Source organism: Macrobrachium nipponense, chromosome 34 (genome assembly GCF_015104395.2).
Source record: "Macrobrachium nipponense isolate FS-2020 chromosome 34, ASM1510439v2, whole genome shotgun sequence".
Taxonomy (NCBI): Eukaryota; Metazoa; Arthropoda; class Malacostraca; order Decapoda; family Palaemonidae; genus Macrobrachium; species Macrobrachium nipponense.
This window is the reverse complement of record NC_061095.1, coordinates 25298926-25319083: the sequence shown is the minus strand read 5'-3', so window position 1 is coordinate 25319083 and position 20158 is coordinate 25298926. Positions and strand designations below refer to the sequence as shown.

The 20158-nt window shown below is 35.0% G+C and overlaps 1 protein-coding gene and 1 long non-coding RNA gene across 4 annotated transcripts in view; one reads left to right on the top strand and one right to left on the bottom strand.

Annotated features, from left to right (window-relative positions):
• The window catches only part of LOC135207984 (uncharacterized), a 399748-nt gene that overhangs the window by 120958 nt on the left and 258632 nt on the right, over positions 1 to 20158 (top strand). For both annotated transcript variants that reach the window (XR_010313093.1, XR_010313092.1), the window contains exon 5: positions 3966 to 3984. This is a non-coding gene — a long non-coding RNA (uncharacterized LOC135207984). The remainder of the gene's footprint in view (positions 1 to 3965; positions 3985 to 20158) is intronic.
• LOC135207981 (uncharacterized) overlaps positions 12459 to 20158 on the bottom strand; it is a 309193-nt gene continuing 301493 nt past the window's right edge. For both annotated transcript variants that reach the window (XM_064240056.1, XM_064240057.1), the window contains one exon: positions 12459 to 13876. In XM_064240056.1, coding sequence (XP_064096126.1) covers positions 13640 to 13876 — 237 coding nt within the window. In that variant the 3' untranslated portion in view covers positions 12459 to 13639. The remainder of the gene's footprint in view (positions 13877 to 20158) is intronic.

The following is a 20158-nucleotide window of genomic DNA, read 5'->3' as shown; positions in this document are numbered from 1 at the left end:
AAATGGTTTTACATGGATTTCTTTCTTCTCTGGCCTTGGGGACATTATATATATATACACACACACACACACACACACATATATATATATATATATATATATATATATATATATATATATATATATATATATATATATATAAAGGTATAAGCCACGAAGGAAAAATAAACAACGGAGTTTCTGCAAGATCTTTCGACTCAAACGTCCTTTACTCAGCAGATAAACTTTATCTGCTGAGTAAAGGACGTTTGAGTCGAAAGATCTTGCAGAAACCCCGTTATTTATTTTTCCTTCGTGGCTTACACCCTTATTTATGATTTATCACGTTCCAAACTTTCGTGATTCAGTTATACATACATACATACATACCATACTATATATATATATATTATATATATATATAAATATATACACATATATATATAGCACACACACACACAACACACCACACCACACACACACACCCACACCACTATCACACACACACACACACACACACACACATATAATATACTATATATATATATATATATATATATATATATATATATATATATATATATATATATACATAGCTGTTTTCGTAATACCTCTGAAAGACAAGACAGTTATTTCGCCTGTTACCTCAGTCAAAGATCCTTAATTATTTCATTAATCAATACATGTTTTGTAACTGCACCAGTTTGTATGCAGTGTGACTCCCCTCTTACTGTGGAGCACATTATATAACATTGCCATAGGTGTTCTGCAGCAAGGCAGTCATGGGTTAGCAGGCAGGGATATAGCAGAACTGCTTGGTCCGGATGTTGCAGTTAATAATGTTGTTGGATTCCTCAAAGACATTAACCTTTTTAATGAAATTTAATATTTGACCTCTTGGTACAAGGCCAAGTGTAGTATATACACTTGAAGTTGTTTTTATAAGTATGTTTATGTGCATATGTACCTATGTGTATGGTATGTATGTATAAATTTTGCACGCGAAATGCAGCGTTATAGATTTTATGGGGGGTATCAGTTTTTACCATAATATTAAAATCACCTTTATTTTACTCTTTTAATTTATAAATTCATCACCATTTCGCCTCAAACCAAATTCATTATAGCGTTGAATAATCCATCTGGATTCCAGTGCTTGCCTTCAAGCCTAAATTTCATATTCCATTCCATTCCAATACATGCTTTGTGCTTTATAAGGCATTTAATAATATTCTTCCTTATAATAACTGCATTCACAGTGCGTTGTTCGGTTTTTAAAGAACTTTGCCGTGTAAAGGTCGAAGGTTGGTCTGGTTGAAAGGTCATAGTAATCACTGCTATCCTTGCGGGTTGACGGTCTTGGAAAAGGAGGGAAAATGTGAATGTAGACTTAACCCTTCTTGGAAAAACTTCATGGCCAGTGTATGTCAGATCGCTCCCAATGTATTGTCTAACCTTTAGACTTTCGGAATCATTGTTTAGCAATGTCTTAAGATTATAGATTTACTCTCCTGCGTTACTTTCTGATATATTTTGCCCTGCAGACTGTGTAGTTTAATTTTTTTCTTTAACTTAAAACGAGCACACTTTCATGAATATGAAAATCAACCATTTCATAACACCATTATGTAAGTAATTCTGGAGGCCCGCCTATAATTTGCCAGTTAATAGCTTCTGTGCCTTAACTGTTTTGAATTGACTTTATCTTCACTTTGACTTTATACATTCGGCTACTAATGTGAAATTGACAAATTATCATCATAAGATTATATCAATTTATTATATATATATATATATAGTAGATAATATATATATATAGATATTGTATATATATATATATATGTATATATATAACACATGTTTGTTTTCATTAAATTTTTTTTTTCATGATTCATCAGTGGACTTTAATTTCTGTATTGTCGTATTGTACAAATTCAATTTCAAAGTTCCCTCCCCTCCATACGCCCATTTTTCCCTTTAGCGTATTAAAAAAGTTTGTGCGTAATTTCCCCCCTGGTATTGTGTATTACACGCTTTAAATTTGTACTTTTCACTTGTTAAGGTATAATTGCGTATTAAATGGTGAACTACACATTCATTATCAAATGCCGTTTTTTCCCCACTGTGGAAGTGGTTAGCACCCCTAAGAGGGTATGTTATATTGAAAAGACGTTCCTTTTCTACTTATTATTTGTACAAGTGTGCGTGAGCCAAAGCCCAAGGTGGTAGTTTATTCAAATGCACTGTTTGACAATCCCCATCTTATCTCATTGCGGTAGTGAAATAGATAATGTTTATTCTGTGAAGGAACCTGTCTGGTTAAGTATAATATTTTAAACACACGCACGCACGTTATAAGAGATTGTAAGTGTCTGTAAGTGAATATGCACACGAGTACTGTCTTATGTACCCTATTGCTAGCACAGCCTCGCTAAGAGAAAGTAATTAGATTAGTCGTTGATATTTTAGATTAAATGATTTGAAAAGAGCCCTATGCATTTACAGTTACACATTATCAAGTTTTAACATTGTTATGAATTTGGAAAGTCATGTAGTGCTTCAAGAAATGCATAGTAATTTTGCTCCAGGAAAGTGTTGAAGCTTTATGGTTAGGTGCAGATTTAGTTAAGTCATCCAAGCAGCACTAAAGAATACGAGGATATTAGGGGTAACTATAACAAATATTCAAGCTGGGTGAACTCGAAAATGATGTTATCTTTGGCCATATTACTTTGTTGCGATAAGGATAAGGAAAAATACCTTAATGTTTAAATAGGTAGTGAATACGACATATATATCAATAGGATGTGTAAATTAAGAAATTTAATATTTAGTGTAAATTGGTTATACTAGTGTAGCCTCTACTTTGCTACACCGTAGCAAGTATTAGTAGTAGAAAACGTTACAGGCTCCTCTAGAATAGAAAACGATACATAACTTATGGTATACTATTATCAATATTATTTTGTCCTCGCCAATCTCGAACAGTCTACGTTGTAACCGCATTCATTGGTTTGTATTATATTGCATATGAAGTGATAAATTTATCATAGTTACGAAGCATATAGATTAATATGTATTTAAATTCCTTGTTTTCACGTGCACTCTGTATTGTTATTCTTTTACTGGTCCCACTCACTGAAAGCTTCCAGTAAGATCAGCAGATTCCTTTTTCATATAGCAATAGTGCAGAGACCTTTTTGAGCATCATTACGCATCATCCATATTTGTTGCCAAATCTGTGATATGGAAGCAATATGGTTAGAGAGACTCTTTTCCGTGTTTTTACAATGATAAATTCTAAACGAATAGGACCAGATAGTACGTTTAAGATGGCAAAATATTTTTACCCCCCATACACAATAAAGATTGGCCGGTTCATGCCAATCTCGGTAAAATCAGCGTGTCAGTCCTTTGCATGTATGGCTTCGTTTTACTGTCTTTCTATTTTATCTTTTCCATCTGACTTTACATCCTATTCTAACAATTGTTTCACATTGCATCTGCGAAGTTTTCCTCCTGTTACGAGTTTAAAACCTCTTTACTCTCCAGTCCCATTTTCATTGCTGAATGGCCTCCTAGGTCCCAGCACTTGGCCTTTGGCTTAAAGTTTATATTCCATTACATTCCACCTCTTGTAACTTGTAACTGTTAAATAATTCTGAGTGGTAAGAAGCTATTTTTTCTGTGTCAATAAAGCGTATTAAAAATAATTTCTTTCTCTTGCCATTAACTTTAGAAACGTTTCTAAAAGTGGTGTAAATTGAATATAAGTAAAATTGCAGATCCAAATAGGTATTTAGTTGCCAGTTCCCAAACGTTTGTATTTTAATGTTTTTGATATATGTAAAGCAATGCATATTTATACCTTGAAACTGAGAATCATTATTCTCTTGACAAACATATTGAGCAATGTTTAGTAGGATATAACGATGTTTTATCTTGTCTGTTTATTTTATTTCAACGTTTTTTCTTTTCTTTTACAGTGCGCACAGGAGAACGAAGGTAAGATGAGGTCGTATTATCACTGTTCTGTTATAAAGCCTGCTGATGTGTAGTATTGTTATGTTCATAGATTATGGATGTGATGATGACACCACCTGATTTGTGTACAGTGAACTTATTATTCATTGAGTTTTGTTTGAACTTAGTTGAGTTTTGTATGAAGAGCTACCCGTCCAAAAGCTTTACAAACCCTGGTTGAGTTGCTCAAGTTATGTGACTGATGTGTAAGTTAGTCATTAGGATGCTTTAAGAGGTATATTATCTTCAAAGGAACGTTTTTCCTGCTTATGGTTATTGATTGAATGAACCTGAATGTTGCTGTAAACTATTGTTTGTGAGAAAAATAATCATAAGTGGTTATACCCCTAATGAGGAGTGACTAGATCTTAACCGAATTTAAGATCATTCTTACATAAGTGTTTAACTTGGTAAAGTTATTAGGATGGTTAAGTAGAAACGCGCCCTAAGGGTGGCGTCCCACAACTTGCTCTGTACGTCTGTTAGCAGACCTTAATGATTAAAAGTCCAGCTTATATCTCTGGTTGAGAGATAAGCAGTTGTCTCTGGTTGAGAGATAGGGTGTATTTACTGTGTGCAGGACCTGTATTGTTGTTGTCGGATTTAAGGTCTACTCTATTATAAATTAAGGAATTGGTTGCCCTTGATAAATGAAAACCAATTTCCGTAGGGGTAAACCACCATATGTCATGTATAAATATCTTACTGATGATATTCTTATCATGTATTTTCTATACTGCATATGTATACAGTACTGATATGTCAATTGTCCTGACTTAAACATTCGGAGGCTACCATGCATTTTAGGACAATTAACTCAGACTAGCCTATACATAACAATTCAAACCATAGGCTAATATAAGTACCTCAGAGGCCTAGGCTACTATACTTCTTGGCCTATCCTTAGCTGGTACAGGCACTTGACGTCGGAGACGGTCGAATCTTCATTGTTGTCATAAGGGTTGAGGGAAAGGCTGGCTCCCCTGGGGTTTTTAATATTTCTTCTTAACAGTAGGTGGATACATTGTAAAAGCAGCTTATTCCTAGCTGTAATCCTTCACTACCAGTTAGAACCAACACCGATTCTTTCACAGGTTCTTACATTGGACCCCTATACTGGTTCCCTGTAATAGGACGGCAATCTTGTGCCAAAGAGCATGCAGTCGTTAGGCCTTTAGGCTATGCTACTCATGCCTAACTTTACTGTTACACATCGCAGTTAGCCTGACTAAATTTATAGGCATAACATTGGCGGAATTTTCTCTAGAACTGACATTTTTATAAACATATGGAAGACTAATTCACATCTTAACCTACAGTTAGTTGATGGTACAATTGCAACAACATGCAAACTCAACATGGTGCAACTTACGTAATAGTACCATTACTATTCTTGGCAATTGGCAGTTATATCAAAGTAAAAGTATAAAGAAACACTACCAAGTGTTATGGCAACATATACATTGTAAACTACGACAAGTGCATACCTTTTACAAGGGAGAAATATGTCATTTCAAATGAATATAAGGGGAGATACATTCGTTTCCCCTCAGCGTTGCCGTACTCGTCTCGAACAGAGCAATTTGAGCTTATGCAACTGCGCACTTGGTTACGGTTACGTACTTACGTACGTACACTCGATCATAGACAATCTCAACTTCGAGTGGCTAAGTTAACATCTTGATAAGATGAAAACCAATTCGGTTTTCCAGTCCACCAATTTCCATGGGTACTGTCATAAATGCTAAATAAATGATTTCCATCATTACAGTATGTTACAGCGTTACTTGTGAGGGGCTAAAGTTGCGTAACTTTCAGTCACTTAACGTTCCTATGAGGCTCTGTACTACTATTTTTGGGGCGTGAATAAGTACATCTTGAGTGTAGGTTCCTAGGATAGTAAAATATAGTGTTTCACGATTGCAGTTCGTTGATCAGTGCTTTAAAAAGAGATCTTTCTTCATAAGTATAATATTACTTATTCAACTAAAACAAAACTACAGTAACTCTCACCATCGTATATGTAATTTTTTTTCACAATTGTCCTAGTTCAGGCCTTGTTTCAGTCATTAATGGATATACCTGGAAAAAGTATCTACACTCACCTTAAGTTAACTAGTGTTGATCGTTGAAGTCCTCTCCCTTTTCGTGTTTTTGTAGAGATTTTTTTATATCAGTTGCTGTCAATGGTGTCGTTAAATAGGCTCTCATGCGGTTAAGTCTTCTAAATGTCTTGATTTTTAAACATTATGTGGTTGAGAAACAACTTTATATAAGGGGGTTGGGTTTGGGGGGCGAGTGGTCGGTAATCAAAACGCCTGGTTAATGAGATATACTTTTATTCTATGCAAATCACATCTTGCTTCTTATTCCATTTTCAAGAGTGTATCCTTCATGATAATGAAAACATACACAAGTCGTTTTGTATTCTTGAAGTAAGCCAGTTAGAAGTGTTTTGTTTCTGACAGTTTTCTGGGTTTCAAAGCCAGTATTATTTCTTAATTATTTTAAACATCGAATTCACTGACGTTATTGGTTCAGAGGTTACGTTTCATGCTGTCTGTATTGCTCGACAGTTTGGGTGTTGATATTGCTTCGAGGTATAAACATCTATCAGACACATCTGTTTCCATACATTCATTTTTTTTTTAATTATTTTTATTTTTATTTTTATTTTTTTTTTTAGTTTTGGTCAGATACCTACTCAAGTTGCTGTACTTGCATTGATATGACAGTTATTTGGAATGGATAAAGAATCTCGTAGTCTCGTTTAGCGAGTTTATACAGCTTTTGACGTCATGTCGTCGAGAATAATAAAGAGGCTGTAACAAACTGGAAAGACCAGAGTAGCTAATGACTGCTAACAGTAAGGACAAGTATTGACTTTACGCGTCATTTTCCTCAGAAACTTTGTTAGGTCTTACAGTTTCTAAAAGATTGGCCTCTGAGTAGGGCATGTTTTAACGACTGTAGGGTCGTGTCTTTCAAATAGCCGGATGTAGAGTTGATCAAGCAGTGGTTTTAGCTTGCAGAAGTTCGTTTGATCATAATCATTTAGTTGTTAATTGTATGTATGGTCATCCAAGTTGGAAACGATAGAGTATTCTATCGTATGATTAGATAGTTTTGGGTGTACTGAATAAAGTTATACTGTCTTGAGGAGCTGGATATAGGCTTATATCAAACGTTTGTAAAAGTCTTTGTTCTTTAGTATGAATTTTTGGTGCTTTTTTTCTTTTTTATATATAAAACACAAAACGTTAATTTTTTAATGTGCATAAGGTATGCATGTATCCGAACCAAAATATTTTTTGCGCTCTATGACTTTTTATTAATTGTTGAAATGGGAGCCATAGCAGTCTTGCAGAAAGAGGAGAATTGTTCATATCTGACACCGTTGTATGTTATTTCAAACATAAACAGAGGCAGGATGGAATCAAACCAGACTATATTAGTACAATATTTATTCTAGATAATCCGTTACATATTACACATGGGATTTCTTCTAAATAGACTTTCCCCATCTTTCATCAACCAAAGGAAGAAATAAATATGTCCTCAGAATTCCCAAGCAAACACCAACAGTCTCTCTCTCTCTCACTCTCGTTTTCCCAACAGTTTTCCTCCTGTACTTCTAGACACGCGACAGCGATGTATGACGAAGACGCAGACATATCCTCTATATGTTACGACATTGTATCAAGTTGATGGTCTTTAGACATGTGTGTCCTTCGAAGTTTTTGTACCTGCTGTTTCTCGTGATATGAATGGGATATTCTTCTGGAGTTGTTTAGTATGTCAGCTGTGCTGCGTTTATGAATTTTGGCAGTGGAAAACGAAAATGTAGCAAAATTATGTATATAATATATATAAATAGATATGTTTGTAATATATGTATATATATTAGATATTTTACATGTATATACACTTACATACATATATATTTATATTTTGCACGCATACTTTCGTAAAATACTTTATAATTGATTGCAAATGGATAATTAAAAGTGGCGACACTTGACTTATGTAGAGAGCTTAGAATTGATTAATTCAGAAGAAAACTTGTCATAGAAAAATAGATGGAAATCATAGAATTAAATTCTAATTATTTAACAAATTAATGTAATTAGCTGACAACCGTCTGCCTGTTACTTTCACCTAATACATGACAGCTATTTTACAGTAAAAGAAATCTTTCCATCGGGATTAGAATCTTTCTTAAAACTTAATTTCACTTTTGAATTGAAATGACAATTTGAAACTTATTTTCACAGAAAGATAAAGTATCCAAATTAGATGTCTGCTCAGGTGTGTTTGTACATTTTATAGATATATATTATATTAGAAAGTAACTCAAGTTAGCAGACTCAATATTAGAAAGTAACTCAAGTTAATAGACATCAATGTCTTGCTTTTGAACATAATTTGTGAGAAAATGAAATGAAATGAAGTGAAATCGACCTTCAAAACCTAATGGATAATTCCACGTGGGGTAAAACCCTTTTGGCAAATAGAACCAAGTGTATGAACGGGCGAAAAATTAATAATATATATTATATATTTCATCTGAATTGAATGTAGCATCTAATGCTTCGACCAGAAGCCTGACACTCCACGTCTAAAGATCACTTCAAAATAAACTACCCGGACATAACCGTCACAAAATCGCAAAAAACTATTATAGATCATCTATACACAGTAGCTTGGTATACCATTGATAATATCTATTTTATTATTATTTTTTTTTGCATTCCATCACAGTTACATAAATACTTGATCATTGTGGCGACGGGACGTCACCATCACAGTTAATAATAATTAATAATAATTTTTTTCATCTATTTGTTATATAGTTAAACATCTTTTTTTAAAGACATAAATAAGTACACTGTTTACGTCAGCAATGACAAAATCTTAATTTATACATAGTTTTATGCTATGTATTACATAACTTCCAACGTAAACATATCATATGCAACACTTGAAAGGATGAAGTATACATGGGTGTATGATATATATATATATATATATATATATATATATATATTATTATATATATATACAGTAATATTAATTTTATAAATTCATATAAAGCAATGATATATATATTTATATATATTTATAATATATATATATTATATATTATATATATATATTATATTATAATAGATATATATATATTACATATATATATATTAATATTATATAATACTACTACTTACATATATTTATGCATATATACTTATATATATTATATATATATACTATATATATATATATATATATATATATATATATATATATATATATATATTATGTATATGTAAATATATAGACTGTATGCATGATCATCAATAACACACACACACACACACACAAGTGTCTTCATATTTACACTTACACACACACACATATACTGTGAAGGTCAATACCCAGTAGGCCAACAGCAACTCACACCAAAAGGAAAAAAGCTACCTTACGGCATAACTGTAAAAGAACAGTAAGTTCTATATGGTCATCTTTGTTATTGCATAATAACAAACGCGGAAAGAAAAAAACGAAGCTCTTCAAGGAATCCTACGCTTCATAGCGAGAGGAACATACATGAACAATGAATCTAATGACATTCATGTAATGCGAACAACGAGGAAGATATCAAAACATAGGACGCGCACTACACGTGTCAGTAGTACACACACACTTACACCCACTCACACATACTCACTCACCCGCCCTTTCTGATCAACAACCTTCACAATGTCCATCAGAATGAAATTATAAATGTGCCACACCCTATGACGAAATAACTGTATAGATGAAGCAGTCGAGTACAGATCAAAACCAATACGAGAAGATACAGGTGGAAGCCACAACAGAAGAACGGAATGGTCAGTCACACCTGCACTTTCTCCAAAGGGCCAGACTAGAATTGGGTTTCTGTTGGCGCAGAAGCATAACAGCGACGCGTATTTGCCCTCTTAAAAAATAAAATAATAAGTAAATTGCATTGCCTCCTGTAATTAAAGAATGATGTCACACTCCTATTCAAAGGAAATATTCTTGGGGCTGGAGCGTATTATGATAAAATAACCAAAATGATCAGACTATTCAATGAGCATATTTCTTACTTTAGCCAACAGATCTTGATCATACTCGCCAGCATTAGAAAGATGATAACAGTACCTGGAATTTCTTTAAAATGCAAAGCGAGAATTTGGTTTATTTTCACTTTACTGAATGACAAAATGTTAGTTGCATATAGGTACAATTTATACTTTTGGCTCAAGAACGATGTTTATTATACATGTAAATATTAGGCAGTTCTCTCATAATTCAGGGACGTAACAATCACTTCCGTCTTGATCAGGAGTATTTGAAACTAGTAACAAATAATACAAATTTACTCCTAATCTTAAATATAGTACACGGATTTAGAAATCATTTATAAATGCTGGTAGGCTATGATAAAGTTAAATGCTAATTTTGGGGAGACTAATTTGTATGTTTTTATATAATACAATATAGGGATACTTTGTAGTACAACTCCAGCTTTGGACTTTGGTTATGCATTCCTAACAAGAACAGGTATTTTTTTTAGTTTCTTAGTTATTTTGAAATTGTTTGTTCCTACAGTGTTTACGTTATTGTTAACCAATGAAGTATATTATGCAAATTACATTTTTAAAATTTATTTTGGAACTAAATAGAAGACTCTTTGTCACCCATTTTCACGATTCCATTCTCTTTATTCGTGGTGCAAGTGCGTTTATGTGCTTCTTGTGCAGTGACGGAACTAGAGCTCGTTTGTTTTGGAGCCAAGATGGAAACCATAGTCTTTGAATTGTGCGTCAGCCAGCTCTTCCCATACCACCTTCTACTTCCTATACTGGTGATCTATGTTGTCTGATGTTAAACAAAAACCACGGTTACATTGACTGTAGTGCTGACATGGATAAACGCTTAATTGGCCCTAAATGTCACCTATTTTCGGAAAGACCACAGCATCGTGGACTGTGTATTTGGCTAGCTTTGGAAACCTTTGCACTTCCCGCCAGATTTTTTGGCTTCTGTCTTGACTGAAAACAAAAGAACTGTAGATCATTGCAATTCGGTGCATGATGTTGTGCAAGTGCATCGGCTGAACTTGTCGTATCCGCCTATCAGTGACTGACTGCATGCAGAGTGACGAGCGAAAGATACGTAGACAGCGGTGCAGAATGACGAAGTCAATCTCTCTCTCTCTCTCTTTTTGTTTGTGAATGTGTGCAAGAGTGCTTCATGCCAATCTGGTTTTTGTGCAAGAGTGCTTTTTATATAGAGATAGATATACTGTATGTGTATATCTGTAACTACATTACTCGTGCGTTAAAGAACTTGTGGTAAAAGTGAATATCCCAGGAGATTCATTTGATTGATAGATCCGTAGAAGTTTTATGAACAGGTAAAAGCCAACAAGTGTTCAGTATCTGCGTATTGCTGAGTTTGCCACTGTATTGTTGAAAGGAAAGGGTGAACCTTTATAAAGGTGTATTGTGTAAGTGTGTGGAAACAGATTTGTGTTGGTTAGAGCGTGATGTACTGAGGATGATATTTCATAGTTTGTATTTTGTAGTAGAGCCTTAGAGGAAGTTTTCAGAGGAAAATTGACACTAGTTGGAATATTATACAACTCAAAATATCAGACAAAAGAAGATCGCAATGAATAGGCCATGGCATATAGTATTTTGAAAACAACACAATTATGATGTTTATGTACCAGTAAATTCTGTGTAATTAGATTGAAATTATAGTATATTGAATTAATAACAGGATTCCCTCCCAAAATTTGACTAATATGGTTATAACTTCAGTGCATTGGAATAATGACATGGCAAAACACAAATACGTCGTAATTGGTCAATTAGAAGTGAGAAAATGACAATGTAAAATTTTCCACATATTTTAGCGATCTGACGTAAACTAAAACAAACCATTTTAAAGCCTCTATACTTAATGTTGCTCACACGTTAAAGATAGCTCAAGTTAAAGAGAGAAATGCAATCTATCAAGAGGAAGTAGTGAGATGTTATGGCAAACAGGAGGGAAGTGAAAATGCCGCTATTTCTGAAGGTGCTGAATCGAATGTGAAAAGTTTTGTAGTACTTCTATAGTGATGCTGTGCTAGAGATGATAGTATTAATTCGAGTGAAGTGTGCATTGCATTAGAGCTAAGTTGTGATGTATCAATATGTGCTTCACTATTGTGACGGTGCAGAAGTGCTTGTGGAGTGCGTGATGTTGTGCCCTTTCTAACGGTGCTCGGAGTGATTGAAACTGTGCTTTGTATGTGCTTGTGCTCTCTACTTCAGCTACGTGTGATTGTGCCCTCGGTGTTGTGCGTGTGTAGAGCTAATCAGATGGTGCTTTTATCATATTGCAAGTGTTTGTGCAAAGCAGTATCTATGGCAATACTAGTATATATATATATATATTTGTGCCTGTGAGCCGATAAATGTGCTAGATTTACGTGATGTGCGTAGGTGCTATAAATGTGTCTATAACAACTTGAGAAAGTCATGGCTTTTCATGAATATGAGAATTTAGCTCTTGTCTGTTGGAATTCATTCCCGCTCCAAAGTCCTTGTACTGAAGTGTCTGATGTTAGCTACTCCTACTCAGCAAAAAATAGCTCATGAATTGATAATGATATAAAACTCATGACATCTTGAAAGACAATAAATGTCAGATAGATGCTGCTGTTATTGTGAATACGTGTTAGTTACGTAGTTATATTTTTGAAGTTAGTTTATTTTTTTTTTTAAGTAGGTTCAGTTCAGTCCAATACTTCTTTGTTATATCATGACACTCAGATGTCTTCTTAGTCTTCCAATGCCAGTGGCAGTTGTAGAACTATTCTCTCCCTTTTGACACGAGTAGCAGCTTGCTCTTAATAAGCTATTCGCTATTAATTAAATGCAATGTTGATAAGTCTCTTCGCTAGTAACCACTTATTTTTGCAAGGTTTTGAAATCAACATCGTTAACGTGAGCTCAAAAGTTCAAATAGTACTTCTATGGAAATTATAATTTACATGTTTCATCATGGGATAAAAAAAGTTAGCTTTAGAAATAGGTCACAAATTGGCAAGATTGATTTACAGTATCACAAAATTATTGTTGTAATTAAATAAACCTGATAGTGAAGAGTACAGAGATAAATGGGATTTATTCGAAGTATCGCAACTCAAGGAAATCGTAAGCACATCTATTTCGTATGTAGGATGAAAAAAATCTTCTTGAGGACCGAGGAATATAATTTGGCCATATATGTTGCATCGTAACTGATATCTCAGACAACCAGATCATTCGCACCATTCCTTTCAAGGTCGAAGAACAACGTTTTAGAAACTTAGCGGGAGACAAGACACAGACGAACGAAGAGAGAATCGGCAAGAATTCTCGAAAGATAAACGATACACACAAACAAACGTCGTGCAAATATACACAAGTCCTTGCTATTCGGAGAATCACTCTTCTACAAAGAAGGGAAAAAATCTAAAAACATATATAGAAAATAATAAGAAGAACCTCATTTTATACAATAAAACCTTTATTCTTTTATTTTATTTTTCTCTAAAGTGTGTTAAATCGTAGCTTCGCTACTGTGAATTCCTGGGCTGGGATGTCGAGGGGGATGTGGGTGCCGTGCGGGAGGTCGTCGGAGGGGTGACGGTGATGGGCAGGATGTCTAGGGGCGTCGCGGGCGTCGGGGCAGATGCCACCCCGGCGTAGTTGATGCCGGCGCCGTCGCTCTCCGACCGCTTGAGCTCCCGGATGATTTGGTCGTGCTCGTCCAGGAGTCGTTCCAGCTCCGTCAGCCGGGCTGCCGCCTCAGTCTGGAAGAGAGAACAGAAAACGAATATTATGGTAGTATCGAGTTATTATTTTTGAATCTTAGTTTTTAAATTTACAATTTTTCAATTTACTACTTTTTTATCTTAATTTATCACAGAGTTTTTTTTAGATAGTTTTTAATTTCAATCTATCATATCACAGATTTTTTTTTAGATGTTTTAATTGCAATTTTTCATAGATTTTTTTTACAGTTTTTAATTGCAATTTTTCATATCAGAATTTTTTAGACAGTTTTTAATTGCAATTTTTAATTGCAATTTTTCATATCAGATTTTGTAGATAGTTTTTAATTGCAATTTATCATAGCACAGATTTTTTTTAGATAGTTTTTAATAGCAATTTATCACATTTAAAATTGTTATTTGTAATATATGACAAATTTTTTAGATCTTAATTTTTGTTAATTGTCAATATATCGCAGTTTTTTTTTTTAGATATCTTAATTTATTCACTCTTTATTTTTGTTAATTGTAATTTCACACGTGTTTAGATCTAGTTTTTGCTAATTTAATTGATTCCAGGTTATGATTTTTTTTAAAGATTTTAATATATCACAAACGGCGAACATTAATATCGACAGGTTTTCTATTCTTGTGTATAGATCTTAATTTTAGTTTATTGTAATTTACCACAGTATTTTGTTGGGCCACTTATGGCAAACTGGAGATTTTCTTTTAAACAAGAGACAAACTTCAGCGATCGTCTTGATTATTCAAAAGGGTTACGAACGTGCTCACGTTGGCTGAAATTCCAATTTGATATACATATTAAGAAGCTTTGATCTTGGGTCAGCAGAAACACTTAGTCTTCCGAAATGACGAATGTCTTGGAATGCTGGTAACGGATTACCTATCATCATCTTCGAAGTCTTCAGAGGTCGTTAGGGATAAGCGGTGAAGATAATGATGGAGAGAGGCTCAGAATTATAGACAAGTTATTTCATCAGAGGAATGAAAGACTTCTCTCATCTTCAGTTTGGAGAGAGAGAGAGAGAGAGAGAGAGAGAGAGAGAGAGAGAGAGAGAGAGAGAGAGAGAGAGAGAGAGAGAGAGAAGGGGTAAGGTTAGGGGGTAAGTGACAGGGGAGGCACAAGGGTATTGATTTTACGAAAGGACATATCCAAAGAATTCCAATTCTTTACGGAAATATTCCTATTATGCATCAGAAATGAACCGTATTTTCCAAGGAATGGGATCTCCAGATGACTGTTCGTTTCGTCTGTTCATTTGTCTGTATAATTTGACTGGCGTGTGTATTATTGTGAAGGTCACCGTGCACCGTGTGTGTTTTACACACACACACACACACTAAACGATTATATGACTGACCCGTAAATGCGTTACTTCAGAGAGTAGCACGAGTAGCTAAATAAGTGATTATATATTTCTGGCCTATAGGTATGGTGTTTCTGAATTTAACACAAGAAAAGTGTCTATGTACATTGCATGACAGGGGCGAAGACCGTATATTACAGATATCAAAGAGGATGTAAGGTAGTGCGGAAGAAAGGCAAATAACAAAATGGGTTGGTGAAGCTAAGCATTTATTATTTCAGGGAGAAGGTGTACTGGAGGGAAATAAAAGCAGTGAGTGGTTATTGAGCAAGTGGATCTTGGGATAGAGAAAGGTTGGATGAGAGATGGGGTTGAAGGTATTGCTGTCTTGGTAGAGTGAATATCTGGATGATTTTGTTGAGTGTGGAGGATGGAAACGAAGTAAATCTGATTAAGTAAGGCTGGAAGGGGCTAAAGTAGATTTAAGAATGCTTGCGGAAGTTACGTTGAGCTTGTAAAGAAGAAATGGAGACGCTATGAATATATCATTGGGATTACATGGTAGTGAAAGTGCGATTGGATGGCAAACAACTGATGAATAGGAGATGCCAAAGGAATTGGTGTGAAAAACATTTACTTTATGTAAGGAACAGAGGTATATGCAAGGATTTTGACTGGCATAACTAGATGATTCACAGCTTGCGAAGACTTAAGCATTATGAGTTTAGGCAAGAAGTAGGTTGTATTCAGAAATCTATGTAGTACTCTTAATAAAAAATAAAATGAGAGAAATTCATCCAGTACTTTTGACGTGGATGCACCATTGAAGTCTCCTATTCTAATACTGATGATCAAGTCCACTTTTATATCCATTTATCATTTAGAGTGGAACTTTTCCCCGTATCAAATACTATCAGTGAGCCTGACAGGAAGGCCACTTTTCACCACATTTTCCCATTTTTGCTAATGATTCTTTTATTACAAAATTCGCCAGTGCTGTTTAATGTTAGTTCAAATAGTCTTTTTTTCCCAGATCTTTTAATATGAATGTACACTAAATACTTTTAATGAAATCTGACTTCTAAAATTTCCGCCAGCTGTCAAATTATTTTGTTGTAATGGAAGTTCACCAGCGAAAAGTTATTCTGTTGCTTGTAAAATTCTTCTGCTGCTGAATTTGCAATTTACTGTACAAATTCTTGAAGCAACATATTTTTTCCTTCTTTTTATGGCTTTTCAGTTTTAGTTTTCTGCCAAAGAAACCTATTGAGATTGCTTTTTGCCTGTCCGTCCGCCCCCATATCTTAATAACTACGGAGGCCAGAGGGTTGCAAATGGGTATGGTGATCATCAACCCTCAAATCATCAAACATACTAAATTACAGCTTTCTAGCCTCCGTAGTTTTTTTTTTTTTTATTTAAGGCTAAAGTCAGCCACTGTTGTACGTCTCGCATCGCTAGGTGTGCCAGCCGCGTAGGCATCTTCACTTGACCGCATCTGGGGAGCAACTGAGGGCTACCTGTTCCGGCTGTTCGTGTTTGAGAATTTCATACTGCAGCACTTTGATAGTTTCATACAGCATTATACGCTGTACAGAAAACTCAATTGCTCCGAAGAAACTCCGGCGCATTTTTCCCACTCTATAAAGTTCAAGATGCCACAGACACAAGCAATTCGCCTCTGAGAAGCGTCTTTGGCGTTACAACGATCAGCTCGGCCTACAACTCGAAAGTGCTGGAGGATCATCACTGCCTCGAAATCCGGATGCTTGTCAAGCGCTATTCAAGCTGGTCCTTAAAGTATGAATGCTCCCCCTCCTCCTCTTCCTCCTCGAGTGTCTGTTTCAAGGAGGCGCTTTCGAACTCGTCTTCACGCGTTGGAGGTCGTTGGCAAGGAGTAGAGTCTTAAAGGAAAACTGAAAGCAGATTTGCACCGACAAGAAGTTATAAAGTAGGAAATGACCCATTCGCTGTGCGAGAGGAATTTTATATGAAAAGGTCTCGTGAGTTTTTTTTTTAAATAATAAATTTTTATGTATTTATTGACGCACTTTTTGTGCGTTTTTGCACATTTCCTATTAGCAAGAGGTTCGTTCTTTTTAAAGCATTTTATTATTTCGGTTTTGGTCTGCAAATTGCTGAGAACTTGGTTTTGAGCAGTTAGGGTTCTACTGCCCATCTCTGAAGGGATTTGATACTTTAAGAAGCATAATCAGAGTCGAAAGGAGAGATGGAATGAATCATTTCAAGTTCTGAAATGTGTAATAGCTTTATTTTAATTTATGAATTGCACATGTGAGAATTAGTCATTTCTGGGAAGAGACGACATTCACCCCATGGTCACTTATTTGCAAAACAATAAAATTACTGGTTAAAGTTATTAGTTCCCGTGCTTTAGAGGCAGATACACTTAATGACTCTTGAAGAAAAATATTAGATTCCCTTTAAGCAGTTTCGTACGAAATATTGAGTCCATTTTCCAATCTACTTGCTTGGATAAAAATTATGAGAAGGGGAGGCTGGATAAAACGACATTAAAGACAGAGACGGAATTATATAGACTTTCTGTCACGCGGCGTTAGAAGCGATAATGATGATCAGGGTCCATTCATATCAACCTCGATGATGATGATGATGAACCATTCTGACTACGCATTAAGTATGCAAAATGTTCAGCTCGGCTGCATCCAACTCTTCCCTTTCATTGCTATTAACATCCACACTTCTGCCATCGAGAAGTGTGGATTCAAGAACCCCTTCTTACAGTTCATAGTTTAGCTTTCTTTAGACATTTGGCAGAGATATGACACTTCGCTTATTCGAAATTGTTCTACTATCGCTTCTTCCATTATCCTTGAATTATCACCCGTTAAATGTACTCTCATAGGTTATTATAATTAAATTGATAACAGAGATACGAATGCGTTTGTTGTGACTTGATAATTGAAATGTTTAATTTTTAGCGACCATATTGTTCCCCGTGATAAATGTTGAGAGAAAATAACGCAACTCATAAAAACTCGTAAAGGTCACATTTCTATCTGAGAGAGAGAGAGAGAGAGAGAGAGAGAGAGAGAGAGAGAATTATGTCTGTGTGGGCGTAAATGATTAATCCTATTATTCCAAGTATATAGACAAAATGAAATGGTATATAAAGCTAACATTTACAGACATAAAAATATGGGGATATGAAGCTTGTCTATTTATAAAATTTATTTAAAGTTGCAATTCATGAAATGCGTTCAGTTTGAAAGTATAATCCTATTTTGCTGCCACACAGTTTTCACTCGGTTGTAACATGAAAATTTGCAACGAGAAAATAAGCTTCACATTGTATATGCTATTTTAAACGTTAAATAGATCTGAATAGCTTACCGAAGGTATATAATTAACAAGAATGTGAAATAGAAGAGTTGTCCTTCACTAAAGTCTTGTCTGATTCTTTTCCAAATTTAAACTGTCTGAAATTTTAATTTCAATATGCACAAGACAGAAGTATGTTAGTAAACACAAGTTGACGAAAATTTATTGCAGTAAGGCACCTATAAAAGACAATCGAGATAGACTAATAAGGAAAACCACAAGAATGGTAAACGAACTTGCAGCCAAAAGCTCTCTCTCTCTCTCTCTCTCTCTCTCTCTCTTTCAGCAGACACCCACTTTAAGCGTTAGGGCAGTGGTCTCATTCCCTTGGGGAATGGCATAGACAATAGACTTCTCGGGTGTGTGTGGGGGCGGTGGGGGGGGGGGGGGGGTTAGAGGAAAGGGACTGACTTTCGTGTGGCGTTCATTCCCCAACTTTGGGCCCACGTCATAACCGAGCCTGGAATAAGACGGAACTTGAACACAGGACCCTCAATTGCTCTCTGAGCTTCATACTATGTTTGGGACCTATCGCGCTCAATATAGATTCCATGGAGAGCTTGAGTGGCATTTCCAATTATTTTAGGGACCCGAAAGAAGTTCCCCTGAGAAATGATTACAAGCCCTGGCCTAGAATTCGTATGGTTTTATTATGGTAGATCTGAAGATAGTAGGAAAAGAAAAAAAAAAAGATTCCTCGCACCGTTGAATTGTGTGAAATATCTCCCTGAGGATGTTGTGCAATAAAAACCTCAACAATTTCAAGCCAAGATGTAGTACATGATTACCCTAAAGCAGATCTCTTGTACTTTTAATAAATTATTTACATTTTGATACTCATATCTTGGATAGTGTTTTCCTGCCGGTTATCAACTAGGAATTCGGTTGGTTTCCCAGTCACTAATCCGAAAGTACAAAATTTGTTTTGGGTCGTGTATTAAAGAGGAAATAATCTCTTTTGAATTTTTTTTATCCAGCAATAGATAGTTTTCCTTTTTAGTCATTTATCCAACAGGAACTGCGTTTCTTTGATGATCGTTTATCTAGCAGAAACTTAGTGTTAGTTTTCGAAGTTACAATTTTGGGGGGATGGGGGGGAAGTAGGGGAGTTCTTGAAGGTGCCCATCCAAGAGAAAATGAAATCACGTTTTTGCCTCCTTTTTTCCACTCAAACGAAAATTGGGTCACGTTTTGTCAGGGTAATTCAAGTCCCCCCTTTTTTTTTCTTTTTTTTTTTAGTTTTTCAGCGAAAAATTCCATGACTTATACTATATATGTTGCTTTTTCTGTGAGATTATATGTATATTCTGCGGTTTACTCGATAGGTAACAGATCCGGGTATTCATAGTTAAATTTCAATATAATTCAACATTTAAGGATATTTTTTCCCTGTTTATAGCCGATTGAAAACTAAGTCTAACTCTCCTTGCTTTGAAATTTTAAAGCTGTTTCCTGGACGACAAAACCGTAACTTGAATTCAGAATATCATTTGGATGTAGAAACAGCGTTTCTTGGTGCGTCGGTTTTAAGGATTGCCACTAAAACTACTTCTATTACTTATATGGGTAAAATCAAGCCGAGACCTAATAAATAAGTTATAAATAAAGAAGTGTTGATGTATGAGCT